The sequence below is a fragment of the Harpegnathos saltator genome, unplaced genomic scaffold, assembly GCF_003227715.2.
Source record: "Harpegnathos saltator strain DR-91 unplaced genomic scaffold, Hsal_v8.6 scaffold555, whole genome shotgun sequence".
NCBI classification, from domain to species: domain Eukaryota; kingdom Metazoa; phylum Arthropoda; class Insecta; order Hymenoptera; family Formicidae; genus Harpegnathos; species Harpegnathos saltator.
The window spans coordinates 229,194-246,510 of record NW_020230377.1 but is presented as its reverse complement, the minus strand read 5'-3'; the positions used below and the strand labels follow the sequence as shown (position 1 = coordinate 246,510).

Genomic DNA, 17,317 nt, shown 5'->3' with positions numbered 1-17,317 from the left:
CAGATTCCTCCTCATTCCCCCACGGAGAAGGATGTTTGGTCGAACGAAGCAATTTTTTCGATCGCGAACGAACGATGCAGAAGTCCCGATTGCAGGCACCGGGATTCAGAATTTCTGAGCCGTTGATATTTCACCGGCTCAGGTTTTTGCCTCGCTTTTCGACCGGCCATTTTTCTCTGCGTGCCGTTGACTGGCCTAAGGCGAACGATGCAGGTGCACGAGTCACCGCGAAGCTGTGTTCTCCGGAGCCACGTGAGACTGTCATTCCTCCCCGATGAGGAGCCGAAGCCCTGCTGCGACCACGGCGGCCGGAGGGAGGCGACTTACCTTGCGTTCCGAAAACTGCGCGGTCTCTTTGACATGAGTCCTATCACACATCGGCGCTCTCCTCCTCCTCCTCCTCCTCCTCCTCCTCCTCTTCCCTGCATCCCAACGATGTATCGGTTCCGCGAACGACCTCTCCCGCGGTCTGTCCATGTCGCTTTGTCAGCGCGCCGAAAAACCAACCGCCATGACGATTCCTTGCCGCATTAGAGCTCATACATTCTCGCTTTCCCGTCCCCCCCCTCAGCCCACACCCCCTTTTGTCGGACGGGCCCTCTTTCTCCTCCCTTTCAGCCGGCGATCCGTTATATATTCATCGACCACTTTCAAATTCCAACTGCGGAAACATGAAAGCCTCCTATCGACTGCAAAAGAAACGCAGAACAATGGGCGCGTGTATCCTTTGTATCAAAAAATCAAGCGCGGAGGAACGCGGTGCAACTCGCGCTCTCTCACGATACCCACAAGCGCGCGCGCGCTTGGACTTACGCGGGGCGGCGGGGCGCCGGCGGAGGCGAGCCAGGATGCTTTAATTTAGCCAAGTCGACATGCACGTCGAGCACACGGACGTTGATTTACCAACGAGAGAGAGAGAGAGAGAGGGAGAGGGAGAGAGAGAGAGAGAGAGAGAGAGAGAGAGGGAGAGAGAGAGAGAGAGAGAGAGAGAGAGCTCGGCGGTCCGATAGGAAAACCGAACATCGGACATCGAGCGTCGGGTGCGTGGCGCGCGTACAAAGGATACTACCCAGCCTGTGATAGGGAGCTGTCAATATTTGTCTGCGTCTGTTGAACGGACAGAGGTCGGCAATGAACCGTAACATCATCAATTATCTCTTACATCCCGCCGCCGAGCGCGAGTGTGGCGCGGCGCGTCGCGTCGCGTTAAATTTATCCCGCTCGTTCCAGCAGCGCGCGCCGACGGCGATGGCGCTTCCGCGCATCGTTCGCTCGCAACCGGTGCGCCGAGACGAACGGACGCGGCCGGTCGAGGGGGGGGGTGGGGAGCGGGAGGGGGAGGTGATAATGAGACTCGACCGAAATTCTGGCCCGCTCAGGGAACTGCTTGGAATGCCGAGCCCGATAATCCAATGACCAATGAATCGAACTGCCGCGCGTATACGTCATGTGCCCCGCACGTGGGGGTGCTCGGCGACAGCCGAGTGTGTGCTGCCTTGCCCCCGGAGTGCAGCCCCCGGAGGCGGTCGTAGGGCGATCGAAGATTCCGGAGGGCCGAGAGAGGAGACACGGTGTCGGACACTCTCGCTAGGCGATCATTCCGTGAGTATCGCCGTGGGAGCCACCTTGACCGGCGCGCGTCGCGGGCTTCTCCACGTGGAGCCATCGGCGAGAGATTAATGTGCGCTAGGTGGACTCGGCGCGTATAATGAGCCCGCCCTGCCTCCAGTCTACGCTCGTGAGATTGCCTTTGTATTATCAACGTAGTTGTGCGCTGGAAGCTGTGGGAGGGGGGGGGGATCTCTTTGTTCCACAGACTTTCCCGGGAGCGATATCGGGAGAAAGAGACCTCTATTCTCTTTCCGCGTTTCCCCATGTTTGTAAATTTGATTCGGTCCCGCGCGTGCGTGCGACTAGGAATTTTCGCCAAATTTTCGACTCCTACGTAACGTCGGCGATAGTGCGGAGCGTGCATATTTGCCTCGCGTCGCGTGTCCCCGCCCTTATCCATATTTAGATTACAATGCTTTACATTAGAAGCGGTACACGGGGTGTGTGAAGTGACGATACCGGAGGGAGGGCGGCGAGTCACTCCCACGTGAGATTTTCGGAAAATCGGTATGCGTCGCTGCTTGCCCCCGAACTCGTGATTCTGCAATGAGACTGCAACGCGGCGCACGGAGGATCTCTCCCTAGCCGGGACTCGTCGTGGTCGTGGTCGTCGTCGTCGTCGTCGTCGTCGTCGTCGTCGAGCTCCGGTGTGTATATATCCAAGCTCGTAAAAAGGATTCGCCTTTCAGACGAATCCCACTGCCACCTCCGCTCCTTACATCCTTTCGGCTGCGCTTCCTCCAGGGAAAGGGTGAAGCTCGGGGAGGGAGATCGTCGAAGGGGGGCTCATGGTTTACACATCGTGACGGCGCTCTCTCGTCAAAACCCGTAAAAGCTCTCGGGGACGATCGACTTTGAGAGCTAGCAAGCGGTCAAGGAGATCCTCCTCGGTTGCCGATTCACGATCTCGTGAAAAGCTATCCGGGCCGCAGTCTCGGTCTTATTTTCCTCGGCGCGCCGATAGCCTCGAGGGGCCGCGAGAAGCGGCGTCGATTTTGTTCCAAATAATAAATTCAGCCCCGGCCCGAGCCGAAATAGCCGCGCGCCACCGCCGGACCCGGTCGAGTGCACCCTCCTGAAAAGTTCGAACGGCTGCTTTATTTCCGCCGGACGTTCTTAAAGTTTCGAGGACGCACTTCCGCGCGTCGCTCGACCGTTAACCGCTCGATGCTCGGGAAACTTTCCCGCTCGTATCGGCAAATAAACCGCGTTTTGATATTTAATTCGGCCGGGGGAAAGTGCATTATCGGCGAAAGATTCATCGCGCTCCAGTGAAATCGCTCTCTCTCTCTCTCTCTCTCTCTCTCTCTCTCTCTCTCTCTCTCCCTCTCTCTCTCTCACGTGCGATCGGGGGGGTGTTGCGGTTCATTAAAGACGGCGCGAGTGTTGCGTCTGGGCGAGCAGCAGTCTGCTCGCCCGTGGAAATTTTTGCGCGCGCGCGCGCGCGGATAACCCGACGCGCTGCGCGCCCGTCAGGCTCTCTCTTCCTGCTTTACTTGCGTCAGTAGATAAAGAGAATCGGCCGCGCGCGATTCCGCCTAGCACCCGATGTTCGCAAACTCGCTGTATTTCTAAACCAACTTCGTCAATACATCCCGTTTTATCCTTTCTGGGAAAGAACTTTTAATGAGTTCGCGTACACTGTTTAAAGATTTAAAGTTTTGCGAGAGCTTCAAAGAGATCGTGCCGTGCTTCTCTAAAGTATTACAGGCGGTGCATTATTACGACGTACAGAACGTCTGCGATATTACATCGTAAAAATTGCCTGTGTATATTAGTTCCTCGCTGGCTGCTCCCTATCAAAAACTCAAAGAAAAATGCACACTGGCGAGAACCGGCACCGGCGAAGAGATAAGGGGAAACAGAGAGAGAGAGAGAGAGAGAGAGAGAGAGAGAGATCCTCGAATTTAATAAAATTTAATAAAATCGCGAGAGAATCTTCTCAACACTGAGAAATAATTTCGAACGGGAACTTCATTTCGGCGTCTGTGTACATACGGCAGGGGGGGGGGAGAGGGATAACGGGGGATCCGGGCTGTATTTAAGTCTGCATAACGATCGAACGGCTGGCGGACAGTAAAAAGGTCATTTCGCGCGGCACGATACAACCATTAAAATTACACCCCTCCCCTTTCCTGCCGTCGCCTACCCCGCCCTGTCCACCTACCGCTCCCCCGCGAATTTTACGCTCTCCGGGCGTTCAAGTCTCTCCACCATAAAACTGAAGAAGATAATGGCGACGTGACTGCTAAATAATCGCTAAACGTGAGGAGCATCAGCGAACGGCGGGCGACGAAGGGCGAGAAGCGATCTTGCGATAGCTAATATATCAGTATATGTATTTCCTGGGCGCGCCGTCAGGTAGCTGCGGCAAAGTTGATTACACGCGAAATTGGCGAATGTGTGTCGGCGCGTTTGTATCGCGCGCTATGCGCCGACTATGCGAGTACATAGGTATTCACCGTAAAGCAGATACATAGGTAATAACGGGAGACGTTGAGCCGCGCCGCGGACGACGCGGCGCATACGTTCGCCCTATTAGCATACAATTATCTTTATGCTTCTTTTATGATTCATATTTAGTGCCGGTTTCGCCGCCGCGCCGTCACCCGGCTCCGGTCCCCGGCGTCGAAACCGGGCCGAAGTTGGCAACTTTTACGATCGCACTTGTTTCGGAACTTAACGTACCTCGTGCTTGCCTGTTATCGGGCCGCCACGATTCGCTCGCACTCTTGTTAAACGTGCCCCGGAAAGTACTTCCGAGAACATGCACTACACGAGAATTTATCGTCACACGTGCGAACAATCGACAGATACGACAGATACGCTTCGATTATGTTTGCTCGCCGCGCCGCGAAACTAACGCGACCATCACCCACCATCACCACCACCCACAGTTCCGACGTCGGGTGAAACGACGGTAACGTCAGGTATCATATTGTATCGACGACTTTTTATAATACTGTGTAAAAAGAAATGTTACGAAATATCATGTAAAATATGAAAATAATTTTCAATAATAATTTAAAATATTTCGCTCTGTGTGTTTTCCATACGAAAGCTGATGTTACATTTATTGTTTTTCATTCTATTTCCTTTTCTACCAATTTAATACGTTCGATATAGGAAACGAAACGAAAAAAAAAAAAGAAAAAAAAACAAGACCGGAATTTGGCGGTGGAACGGCACGAATGGTATTCGATATACGTAACATTATTGTTAAGTGATTAAAAAAAAATATATATATATATATATGTGTGTACACACCTCCCGACAATCTACGTGAATCTTGGAACACGCTTACGTGATTCACATTAGAAGGAACGACGTCGCCTGTCGTTTCTCTCTCGAAACGGCGAACGGCCAGGAACGAAACAATAAAGTACAGTAACGAAGAGATACGTATTCGGACGGTGCTGTAGCGCCCCGTACAGTCTATGGGCTACGATCGCGCTTGCAATGACCCACCGCCATTGCTGGCGGCTACGGCTAGCCATTAATTTAATTAATGCGCATCCATTCGCACCGGCACGCGAGCGACCCATTTCCGTTCTTTATTTTGCGCCATTTGGGCTTTACCTTGACGAAACGGCGGATCGGGTTTGCAAAACACACGCGCGCGCGCGCAGCTTCAAGCTGCACCAACTCCGATTCCACCAAACCGCATATTTTTTTCGTTAGCTTCGTCGGTCGGGATGCGCAGCGAAGAAGACAACGAGGGAAGAAAATTATTCCGCGGCAAACAGTTGCCCCCGCTACCCCGTCAGGCTAATGAAGATTTCTATAATAATCTATTCCATAATAATAGCCGTCGCGTAGCGTAAATAAATTATGCATACAGAAGGTGTCTTAGCGCGTGTCGTTACTGTGCTTGATGCGCCTCTGCACTTTGTACGCCTCTGGAGAGTACAAATGATTGTAAATAAAATTAAGTAACTCATATCGCGCGCGCGCGCGCGCAAAGTACAAAATGACCAGGACTCGAAGAAAGTGGGAGATCGAAATTGTAGTCTGCCGGCCGCGCGCGCGCGCGCGCGCGCGCGCGACGACTCTGTTCTTTCGGAAATTCTTCTTCCGGTGACCTTACGACGCGTCAAGTGTCACCGCGGCATGCCTTGACTTTTGAGAATGTAAAATCTTTTCGCACATGCGACGTCCGTGTGTGACGTGTTGCACGAGCAATAAAGCTGAATATTTACGCTTGTACATATCACAGCCGCAACATTTTACCTAATGTCCGTTATCCTTTAATATTTGCGCGACACGTCCCAACCCCCTGCCCCCAACGTTCCGACCTCTATTTAATCTGTTCTACTCTGCACGACTCGTGCAGAGCAGCACTATGTGTTATTTACTTTGTGCTCGCGTACATTTTATTATGCCGGTGTAAATTGAATTTTCGCACAGTGGACGGACAGAACGTGACGGAGCGCGCGCGTGAGGGAGAAAGAGAAAGCGCGAAAGAGAGAGAGAGAGAGAGAGAGAGAGAGCGAGAGAGAGAGAGCGAGAGAGAGGGAGAGAGAGAGAGAGAGAGAGAGAGAGAGAGAGAGAGAGAAGGAGAAGCCGGGCAGTTTGTTTGATATTCGTTCCTTATTATTAATCGCGTTCTAGAATCACCATCAGCGCAGACAACCGCCGTGCAAACATACGTGAAGAGCCGGCTGGCTGAATATCCCGCGATCTCGACGGGGCAGGAAGGTGTAAGTACCGTGTTAGTCTTAGGGGTTATGTCGCAGCTAGCAGAGCTAACTAATAGCCTCTTAGCCTCGGCTTAGGGAGGATCATGCTGCAAGCGACCGCACCCTCCTTGGCTCTCAGACTTCGAGCAAGCCCCTTAACCCTGAATGCGATCCTTAAGCCTGGCGTCAGACTTGGAAACGGCCGATTTCCTTCTGCTCTCCCAACCGACGATGGATTATCCTGCGTCATTGACTGATTTTTAGGACCTGACCTGAATACAGATTCAGCGCAGACTGCAGCCGCCAACCCGGCAATACGGCCTGGACAAGGCCGTACATATCTGCCAACGGTCTGCGGCTGACTGAATTATGCAGCATTTTGGAGACGCGCCTTGTTACGAGGTAATATACGAGTCCGGGTGTCTCGATAATTTCTAAGATGAACGTCCCGGTTTTGCGGCGACGACAATCGCAGCTGTCTTCTTTGATAAATTGGCTGATGCGAGCCCCCGTACTTACTGTTACGCATATTTGTTTTAACACTGAATCTTATCTTATCGTAACAAATTTCAAAGACACTCGAGAGTCACGGCAAGTGCCGCAGCATAAAAATTACAAGCATACTGCTGACGGCGACTGTTCGAACAGTTACTCGCCTTGGAACTTGATAGTCGATACAGCAAGTTTATTTGTCAGAGATCTGCGTAGTTGTCCTTTAATACCAAACCGTCGTGCCGCTGAATGCTACAGACTCGGCAATTTCTGAGGAAGTATCACGAATAAATGAAAAGCTGTCTGTAAATAAGAGGGAAACAAAAAAATGTACAATAAAAAAACCCCAAATGTTCAAGCTCTCCGGCAAAATCAACTCCCCCCGTATTCAGCTCAACACGTACATTATTCATTTATTTACATTTTTATGACATTCACCTCGCCGACGGGTAAACGCAGGAATAGCAGAAGCAAGATGAATAATTAAAATGCATCGCGTAATGATTAAAAAGCAGAGTGCTTGTTACGCTTACAGAATAACTAGAAATGTGTAATATTGTATCATTACGAAGCGTCCTATTTAAAATATCCTGTTGAGATCTCCCCTGAATTCAGCCATCAAAAAGTTTCAAGTAAAGCATTAATAAAGAATGCGCGCGCGCCCGCCCACACACACACACACACACACACACCCATCGGCCGACCGATAATACACACACAGACAGAGTCGGATGGCCGATGCTGTCGTAGGTACGCCTTTATGCGCGGCGCACGCGACATTTTAAAAGCAATAACCTTTACGGCCGCTTAGAGTAAGTTTCTTACAGCATTAATAATGCAGGCGCATATGCATCGAATCCGTCAATAATTCCGCGACGAGGGCGTCTTTGCGGAAATTTTCGCGTACAAAGCAGCGACAAAAGAATTCATTCGCCGGGAATAACGGAGGTTGCGGCGCGTAATAAACCGGCGACGGACGCGGCGGGAATTGGCTCGCGCCGGCGACGAGTTTCGTATCGGCGCGGCGGTCGTATTTCGCGGCGACGCGGAAACTTTTGGCAGGACCCGTTTACCGAGCCGAAAGGCTTTCCTACGTAACTCCAGCCTCCGGCGATACAACGTCATTATCTCGCGCAGCGACACGAGAGGAAACCCGGGAACACCGCGAGATTCATAGCGCCGGTATGCAACACCTTCGCGGACCTTAAGACGACGACGACGACGACGACGACGATGCTTCCTTGGAGCGTCGGCGGCAAAAAGCCGATAGGACACACGTAAACTCGTAAACAAATCCACAGGAGCCCGGGCTCCCGGCTCCCGACGCGCCATTCATTAATTAAATCCCGCTTAAGTAGCCGAAGTATACGACGGTAAATAATGGGACAGCCGGCGACGTGTCCCGATAAACCGGAACATCTGGTCGCCCTGACTCGAACGTACAACACGTCGCCGTTTGTTTCCCCGCGAAATTAATTCGTGCCCGTGGGAGTCGGTGCCTGTGGAGGTTTGCCGGACAGCCCACCGGCACGTCGGTGATATTTCAAAGCGGCGAAAACCTGCCGATACACAATGGCGACGTCGGCGGAGGATACGCCGCGTCCCTTTCGTCGCGCTGCTAAATAAATTAGTCGACGAGCAACGCCCAATCGCGATCGGCCCTCCCTCCCTCCCTCCCTCTGGCCCCGGCGGTGCTTTTTCATGTCTCGCTCGAGCGAATGTATCGTTCGTGTTTCTATCGCGCGCCTCATCTCGAGGAGCCGAGAGAGTCGCGCTTGTCCTCCTCCCTGTCCTCCGCAAAAGCATATAATTATTTTCGCGCACACGCTCCGTTTTGTCACGGAGATGCCACGCGGCGTCTCTCCATTAGGTCCGAAAAATGTCCGACTTTCCCAGCTGTACGTCTCTCATGACTCTGGCCGCGCTCCGATATCCACCGGCAGCACCGAAAATCCATGGTCCGTGTTACGTATACTATAGATTTTCGGTATTGGCAGCGAATGTCGGGACGCAGCCTTGATTAATCCAGAAAGCGGGAACGTGTCCGATGAAAAAGTGACATTTTGACAGCCTGACGTTTCGTATCCGCCTGCGAAGATGGTTATCCGCTTACGTGTGGCGCGCGCGCGTGCGCGTGCAATCAACGGAAGAGCAAGAGGCGGAGGGAGAGCAAGTAACATATATAAAATTAATAGAGAGAATCAATCGATAACTGCTGATTGCTGACGTTACGCGCGCCGGCGAAGAAGCCTCTTTACCGAAACGTGCGAAACGCAATCAAATGTCACCTCAGCTTGGAACGGGAGTTCCCGTTTTCTGGCTGAATCAACCTGACTAGAATCAAAGATGGCCAGGGGAGGCGCGCGCGTAAGGCGAACGTCTCAATTAGCGGCAGCGTGTCCCAAACTTGTGACAGTCGAAGCCCCGAATGTTCCAGCTCGCCAGCAAAATCAACTGTGCGCGCTGGGCTCGACGTGCGCACATCGCATATTTATTCATTCGTTCTTGCGATACTCTTGGCCGCCGCAAGTGGGACGTTCGCCTCAGCTGGATATTAAAAATACGGCTGGCTGAAAAGTAGAGATGTGCGAATCAAGAATTTTTATGTCGAATCGAGTCGAATCTCATTTTTTTAATTCGAATTCGAATCGAATCGAATCTATGAAATTTCATTCGAATTCGAATCGAATCGAATCATTAAAAAATTTAACATGACTATTAAACATGCACATAATGATGGAAGGTTTTAATATGAAAGGGGATATTTATATTGTAATATCATTTTAAAATTTATCAAAGTAAAATATATATTTAAATATTTAAAGTAATTTATAATTAAGTTATTAATTATAAGTTAAGTTAATTACAAGTTAAGGGCTCAAACATAGCCCAGATGTCTCGTTTTGTACTTGATGCATGCAAATATAATGCACGCTAATATATTTGACTCGTAATTGAATCTTCGATTCGAAATTTTCCAATTATTCGGATTCGAATCATAGGGATTCAGATTCGAATCGAATCGAATCTAATGTAATTCGACTCGATTCGATTCGAATTCGAATAGTTCGCACATCTCTACTGAAAAGTCGACAATTATCGACAATCCATCGACAGCAAGGCGCTCGTAGGGTCGAATATAAGAAAGAAAAAAATATAGTGGAGAAAAGAGAGAGAGAGAGGGAGAGAGAGAGGGAGAGAGAGGGAGAGAGAGAGAGAGAGAGAGAGAGAGAGAGAGAGAGAGAGAGAGAGAGAGAGAGAGAGAGAGAGAGAGGGAGGGAGAGAAAAATGGAACGTAACGACATCGTTCGTAACGGATCGCCGGCATTTAGCGTAAAGCACCGGTATTTCGCGCGCTCGTGATTATGCTAGTTTAATTGTCGGCGTACTAATCGCAGCTCGTGACCCCGGGAATGTCCCTGCTGCGGGTGCGGGCGATGATATCACGTCGTTCGCGTGTACGGCGGCAGAATACGAAGTGTGGATACCGGTGACTGAATCCGCTCGAGGGTGGTTTACAGGACAAGGGGGCAATAATCCGAGGACGGTGGCGGTGGCCGACCAATATTGCGAAAGTTTCCAAGCTTGCTCTTGGACTGTTAAAGTTCAGCCTCGGGTCGGTCCCTTCCGCAGGACGACTGACGCACGATCGCGGGACAATAAGGAATGCAAGTCGATGCGCGTCGCGCAAAAGTCGCCGGACGCCGCGACATTGACGGATCGGCGTCATTTTTTCGCCGGGACATATCACGTCATATTTTAAGAGCGGCCCGCACTCCGCTCTCTCGTCGCTCCGGACGACAATCATATATTTTTTTAAATGTTCCGTGCTCAAGTCGTATCTGTCATCGGATAAAACCGGTGGAAGTGTGCAGTTTTGCGAACTTGGCGAATTATTTATGTCGCAATACGCCATCGCGACTTCGAAGTTTCTCGCTTGAAACGTAACCCACGGCGTCGGGAAATCGCCGAATGAGAAGTCGCCCGGCGAGTCCGAAATTAAACATGAAGATGGATTACGTCGTCCCTCCGGTATTAATCAGTGATGCAGACGAGTATTTCTTTTTTTCTTTTTTCCTCGTTACGACGCCATTACGATCAATTTCTCTCTGTCGATCTTCGTCTTTCCTATATTTTATTCCGCAATAAAAATGAGAAAGAGAGAGAGAGAGAGAGAGAGAGGGGAGGGGGAGGAAGCGGGGGAGAAAGGTACCTGCGAAAGCGCGGGAGAGATCGATCACCATAAACGCGCGAACGGGGCGGTCTTAAATGTTCGCGTCGCCATTTGAAAAGGCGACGTGTCAAAGTCGCGCGGACGCGTCGTGAAACGGGCCGCAGTAAAATTATCAGACGTGTCGCTTGCTCGCGAAACTTTCATTTAGCGGAAGCCATAACCGCGCGAATCGATTTCCCCGGCGAGGGATCGCGCGCGCGCGCGCGTTCACCGCGGAAATTTACGCGAGCGATTCGCGCATTATCGGCCGATCATTACGACCGCGTTTGAAAACCGCGGTATTATATCGGGCCAGCGCACCTCTCCTTTTTTCGCCTATAAGCCCTTTTATGCGACGTGACGAGAGATATACACGGTGGGTTCACGCGTTCGTGCGATCGCTTGTAAACGGCCGAAACAGCCGCGCGTTGAGACGCTCGATCGACCGCGGCAGCTCGTTAAAGTTCATTTAATGAACCGTTTAGGGCGCAGATAACGGAAAGACGTTCGGGGAAGTGCAGCGTTGACGGCGCGCGGACACACCGGTAGTTTTCCCGTAGGCGCCGTAGCTCGTGGCGCAGTTGTAAAGCCGGCGCTACGGCCAGCCGTAACACCTCCACTGTGGTTTAACGAAACGTCCATTGCGCATCCCCCCCTCCTCCTACCGTTGAGCAAAAAGTATCCGGAGCTGGCGATGTGGTGCAATTTCTCTCTCTCTCTCTCTCTCTCTCCCTCTCTCCCTTTCGCTCCCTCTTTTATTTCCCGCCGCCGCGAGAATTTCCTCGAAACGAATTTCAGGTCGTTCGTGTCGGGGGTGTCATTATTTCCTAATGTTGAGCAAATACGATTTAGATTCGAGTAGCTATTACTTTCCAAACGTTACAAACTGTAACGGGATACTCGAGAGCTCAAAACTAAAACCTTTCCTCCGGCTCATGTAGAGTGCCAGTTAAGTATCTTACCGTTTTCGCGGTAGGGAAATTTCTCCGCCCTTTTCTGTTTTTTTTTCTCTTTTTTTTTTCTTTTTCCTTTCCATCTCTCTGTCTTTCTTTCTCTCTCTCTCTCTCTCTCTCTCTCTCTCTCTCTCTCTCTCTCTCTCTCTCTCTCTCTCCGTCGCGTTGCACGAGACGTGAAATTTAAATGTGAAATTTAAACTGCGCGAAAGCGAATTTCCACGAGCGCTTTTACAGACTGGGTTAACTGTCCCCACGGCTCGTATTGTTTAATCGACTGTCCGCCGGCCGGTGCGAATTTTTGCATCCGCAAATGTTGCTGCAGTCTGCGCGCGGACGATCCAACGTTTCCCCGTGCGATCTTTTTTGCCCGGTCACGCGCGATCCCCGGTTTCCGCGATGTTCCATTTGAAGAATCATTGAGCGAAATCGTGGGATTGCCCCGGTGTATGAAATGGCTCGTACAGCGAGGAGGAGTCCCGCGAAAAATAAAGTGAGAAAGAGAGAGAGAGAGAGGCAGATTTGCAAAGTGATACGAGTGCTCACACAAGTAAGTCCGTCACGCCGAGCCAAGTGACTGTCGACTTCGAGCAAGAGGCGGCCTCATTATTATCCATTTCATTTACTCGAGACCTTATCGTTGGTAGATTCATTTCCCTCGCGCGTTCGGACCTTGCTACTGGGGCTGCATGCCCCGTGCATCACCACGTCGGCGGCGAAGTTCCGCGACGCGAGCGTGCGATGGAGCTGCCAGCGGAAGAGTCATCGTTGAATAATAAAATTCCGCCGGTCTCGCGCGACGCATAAAGCAGCGCGCGCGCGCGCGTGTGTACGTTCGGCCGAGCGCGGTGCTCGAAATTCGGCCGTAAATGATGGATACTGATGAGCCCCCGGATGATACCAGCGCGCGCGCGCGCGCGCGCGGAATATCCCATTCCACGGGCGTCCTAAAACGCCCGTTAAAAGGTGCCTGCAGCTTCGCGGCGCTTCCAAATCCCCCCAAACTTCCGGCGCGCGTTGGCTCGGCAGATGTCTGCCGCCGAGTTGTAACCCGGCGACATGTAACTGCGTATGTGACGTAGCGTGCCCGTATAGCGTAGTGGCCGGTAATAGCCGTGGTTCCCCATAAAGGGACTTCACAAACGACTTGCGTGCTTTTCCGCTCTCTCTCTCTCTCTCTCTCTCGCGCGCGCGCGCGCGCATCGCATTTTCTCTACCGACGTCGCAACGACCGCGCGCGCGCGCGAACGAGCGTAGACCGCGCTACGTGTGCGCCACGTTTACTACGTGCCGATCCGTCTGTTTCCGGTTTCGTGGCTCGAGTGATCCTCGCTGCGAAATTGTACGCGATATCCCCACGATACGAGGTGATGAGAGAGAGAGAGAGAGAGAGAGAGAGAGAGAGAGAGAGAAAGAGAGAGAGCGTGCGGTCGACTCGACTCTGTATGCCTCACACTTTGGCGTCGCACTTTCGCCGGAAGTGCCATCGCGATCGCATTTCCGAGCGAAACAGCGTGGTGTATTCGATGCGGCCGAGAATTTCCATCCGTGAACCCGTGGATGGTCGTCGGCGTTTGCTGATTTATCAAGGGTGGCGTTCGATCGCTCTTTCGCGCCGCGGCGAAGACGCGGTTGAATTTCGACGGCGCGAATAACAGCGCGCGTAATCGAGATCGCAAGTATCGGGATATGATTCGAGTGCGAAAGTGTTTGGTTTGATTCAGACGTGTGTAAACAAGACGCGTCGCGACAACAAAGCGACAATTTGCGACGGCGAGAATGATGCCGTGGCTGCGGAGAATAAAGTATCGAGTCACAGGCGGGAATGGAAACGATTCTCGGATACGGCGGCGGCGCATGCGCTTACGAGAGGGGAAACGGCGCTCGCATTTGCAACGGTTTACATTTCACAATAATCTTGAACCTTGATGACCGCCGCAGTGGCGCGAAACGGAATAGGAAGCTAGATTGTACTGCCGGTACGTGCCAATCCGCTTGCCCGAGGTTTCGAGAAACGCGATTTTCAGCTGCGAGTTCTTGCCCGAGTTTGCCAAGGGTGTACGGGGGTAAATATGCGACTATTCTGTTTTTCCTTACACGAGGATTACGCCAAGCAGCTTACCGACGGGCGAATGTTTACTCGATACTTGGCGGTGTGCTCCGCCGCTCGAATAATAAAGGCCGATGCAAGATTAGTATTTACTCTACGCAACTTGATTGAAACTGGCTGCGGCAAACACGAAAGTACACGGAGTCGCGAGGCCGAGAGAGTTGCGTAATATCGAAAAGCAAATCGATAAATTCCCAACTGTCTGCTTGCACTTTTTAAATGCTCCGCTTGTTCGACTAGCTTGACGTGCGTGTGAGGTAAATGGTCCCGGTGATCGGATGCTTAAGCGTAAGTCGTCACAACAAATACAATATATAATATTGAGAGTAGTTTCGATATAAATATTTGCATTTATTCGAAGACTCAAGATTCCCTTAAATAGAGAAGGACGATTTAAATCAACGTATATATCTGTTATTAATGAAATATTTACAAGTACAAGTGATGAAGCGCATTAATGTACCAGTGACCGGACGGTGAAATAATGTAGGTTATGGTTCAAGGTTCGGATATAGTCTGTCCCAGTGTCCGACCGCAATTAGAAAGTTAGTAATTAGTGCTAACAGGGAATAATACAAATATAGATGCTATCTCTTGATGATTTTTATTAAAGACTGACCATTATTTTGCCAGGCCGTAGATGCGTGCTTATTTAATTAATTTTCATTTTAATACAAAAGTAAAATCAAATTGGCTATATTTTTCTCCAACTAAATATTGCAACTTTTTTTACGATCATTATTGTTAAAATAAATAGTAATTATTTTTTTTCAAAGTGGCCGGATACTGCGATAAGGGACGTTTACCTCACGTAAGTATGCCTAAAGGAACGCCGTAAATCGCAGGATAAATAATCAATCTGCTCATCTCTCTCTCTCTCTCTCTCTCTCTCTCTCATTCTCTCAGTCTTAGCTTCTCACAACGTTAACCTTTGGGCACCGCTGATAAATATCAATATACCGGGGAGTCTCTTTAGTTTCAAACTGACCAATGTCGAGCAATGTAACGAACCGTGAAAAGAAGAGAGAACGCTCTTTCGAAGGACGCCGGATTTCGTGATCCGCCTCTCTCGGAGGAGAAAGTCGGCCTAAACAGCTCGCAGCACATCACGTTCCCGTATAATAACGGATCGTGGAAACTCATACGCGTCACCGCCCCGTAAGCCCGCAATCTACGAGGGTAGATCCCCCATACATTTTCCAAGGATCTTTACGGCTCTCAGCGCCCTGCGCTGTGTGTACTTTAATTAGCTCGGTTCCTCGTCTCTCTCTCTCTCTCTCTCTCGTCCGCTGAACGATACCTTTCAACCTTCTAGCGACCGATTTTAGCGAACAATCGCGAAATTGTCTCACGTGCGCCGGGGCTTGGGCTCTATTTGCTTCGAACTTTGAACCTTGGCGCGGAGTTACTCGAAATCGGAGTTCCGCGATGAAGTGACAGCACTGCGTTATCTGGAATCTTAATGGAAGTGACGACACGGTGATTGCCTCGTCGTTGATGGAACTTTATCGCTTGAAATGTGACACGGTTGAATGTTTGATTTGGCAGCGATATCGATCGAGTCACCGACCGGGAGGAACGTTACTGAATCGCAGTACGAAGTGAACGTCACAAGATTTGATGAAGATGTAATTTACATGCGCGTTACCGCATTATATTTAGCAACCTTAGTTAATTTGTAATAGAACCGGATGAGAGATTAAGTTATCAAGATTATCGGCTCTCTCTCTCTCTCTCTCTCTCTCTCTCTCTCTCTCTCTCTCTCCCGAGATAGCTCTTTTTGCGGTACGATCTGCGCTCATTTCAGCCGATAACCGATATTTATCTGGAAAAATTATGAAAATGCGCAAAAGATCACCTCGGCTATCAACCTTAGACATTCGAGTTACCTTCGTCGTGTTACATAATCTAAATTGTCATTTGTGACTCAGCAGCGATAATATTCGTATCAAGTGATATGAATATTACTCCTCTTTACATGAACCGTGACTCCAATGCGTGTATGAGATCTCGTTATTACAATATAATAAACTTTCCACTGTCACATCGTTCGGTCCAATCTCACAGTGTCGTCACATCAAGTGTTTCACCTTACGGCTGCGAATCGGCGTCATTACTTTTGTTTTTTCCGCTGCTATATATATATATATTTATAGGCAAGGAGCTCTAGAGACGCGTCGTGACGGACACGTGACTGGCCGCGACGTTATCCAACATCCAATCCCGAGGTCGTCTCTGACGACAGCGAGCGTTATCTGCCGGAAGACGAAAAATAGATAAACGTCGTCCACGAAGCGGGATTTCGTCGCGCTAGTACCGTCGCGCCTACGTCGCGGGGAGCACGACGCGCACGAGGAAGCCGAGGAACCGATCAGCCAGTGCGCGCCTCTCGCGCATCGCCGGGAGAAGCACTCTTGTTATCAGTACCAGTCGCCTCCGTCGCCGCCGTCGTGTGCGCAACTCTCACTCGCGACAAGAGCCAGCGCGGCGCACTCCGGAACTGCCCTTACTTTCGTCTCTCGGCAGGGCTCTCCCTCTCTCTCTCGTTCACTCCTTCTGCGTCGCGCGTGTGCTTCCGCCGACAGGCGCTCGGAAGAGTGTGGCACTCTTGTGGCGCGCTGTGCGTCACAACGCGCGTGTTTCTGCACTCCGTCACGCGCAACAACACGACCACACGACAATGCCGGCGGAGCACGAGAACGGAGAGACGCGGCTGCGATCGCGCAGAACAAAGAGCGTCACGAGGGCGGAGGAGATTCGGAAAGCAGAACAGATGGTCCGCAGGTCGCAGCCTGACAAACCGTGAGTACGCACTGCGCGCGCGCACGCGCGCGCGCGCGCGCGTGTGTGTGTGTGTGTGAGTGAATGAGTGAGTGTACACATGTCGCTGTGTGTGCACGCCGGCGTGGCGTCTGTCCCTCAGATCTCTTCGTTGTGGCCGCTGTGACGCGGACGCTGTGATACTCGCCCGCCGCACGACGACCAAACGCCACGACGATGAGGGATCGTGCGCACCCAATGACTCGCGCAATTGTCGCGCCGAAGCCGCGCGGCAACGCGGAATTTTCGCCGCCTCGGGAGAGACGCGCGACATCACAGACGGGCTCGACGTAACGTGCGCATGCGTGTCCCGCACTATGTTTAGTAAGGTGCCACGGGAGGGGATTCTTCCCGCTGATCCTCGTCGGCTCGAGCCGCTCTTCCCTTCTCTTTCCCTGGCGCGTTCGATGTCTCGCTCCGACACGTGTTGTAATCGATG

At 51.2% G+C, this 17,317-nt stretch overlaps 1 protein-coding gene across 1 annotated transcript in view; it reads left to right on the top strand.

Moving 5' to 3' along the window:
- Window positions 1–15,962: 15,962 nt before the first annotated feature.
- Window positions 15,963–17,317, top strand: part of mdy (diacylglycerol O-acyltransferase) — a 105,826-nt gene continuing 104,471 nt past the window's right edge. The window contains exon 1 of the mRNA XM_011139615.3: window positions 15,963–16,860. Coding sequence (XP_011137917.1) covers window positions 16,739–16,860 — 122 coding nt within the window. The 5' untranslated portion in view covers window positions 15,963–16,738. The remainder of the gene's footprint in view (window positions 16,861–17,317) is intronic.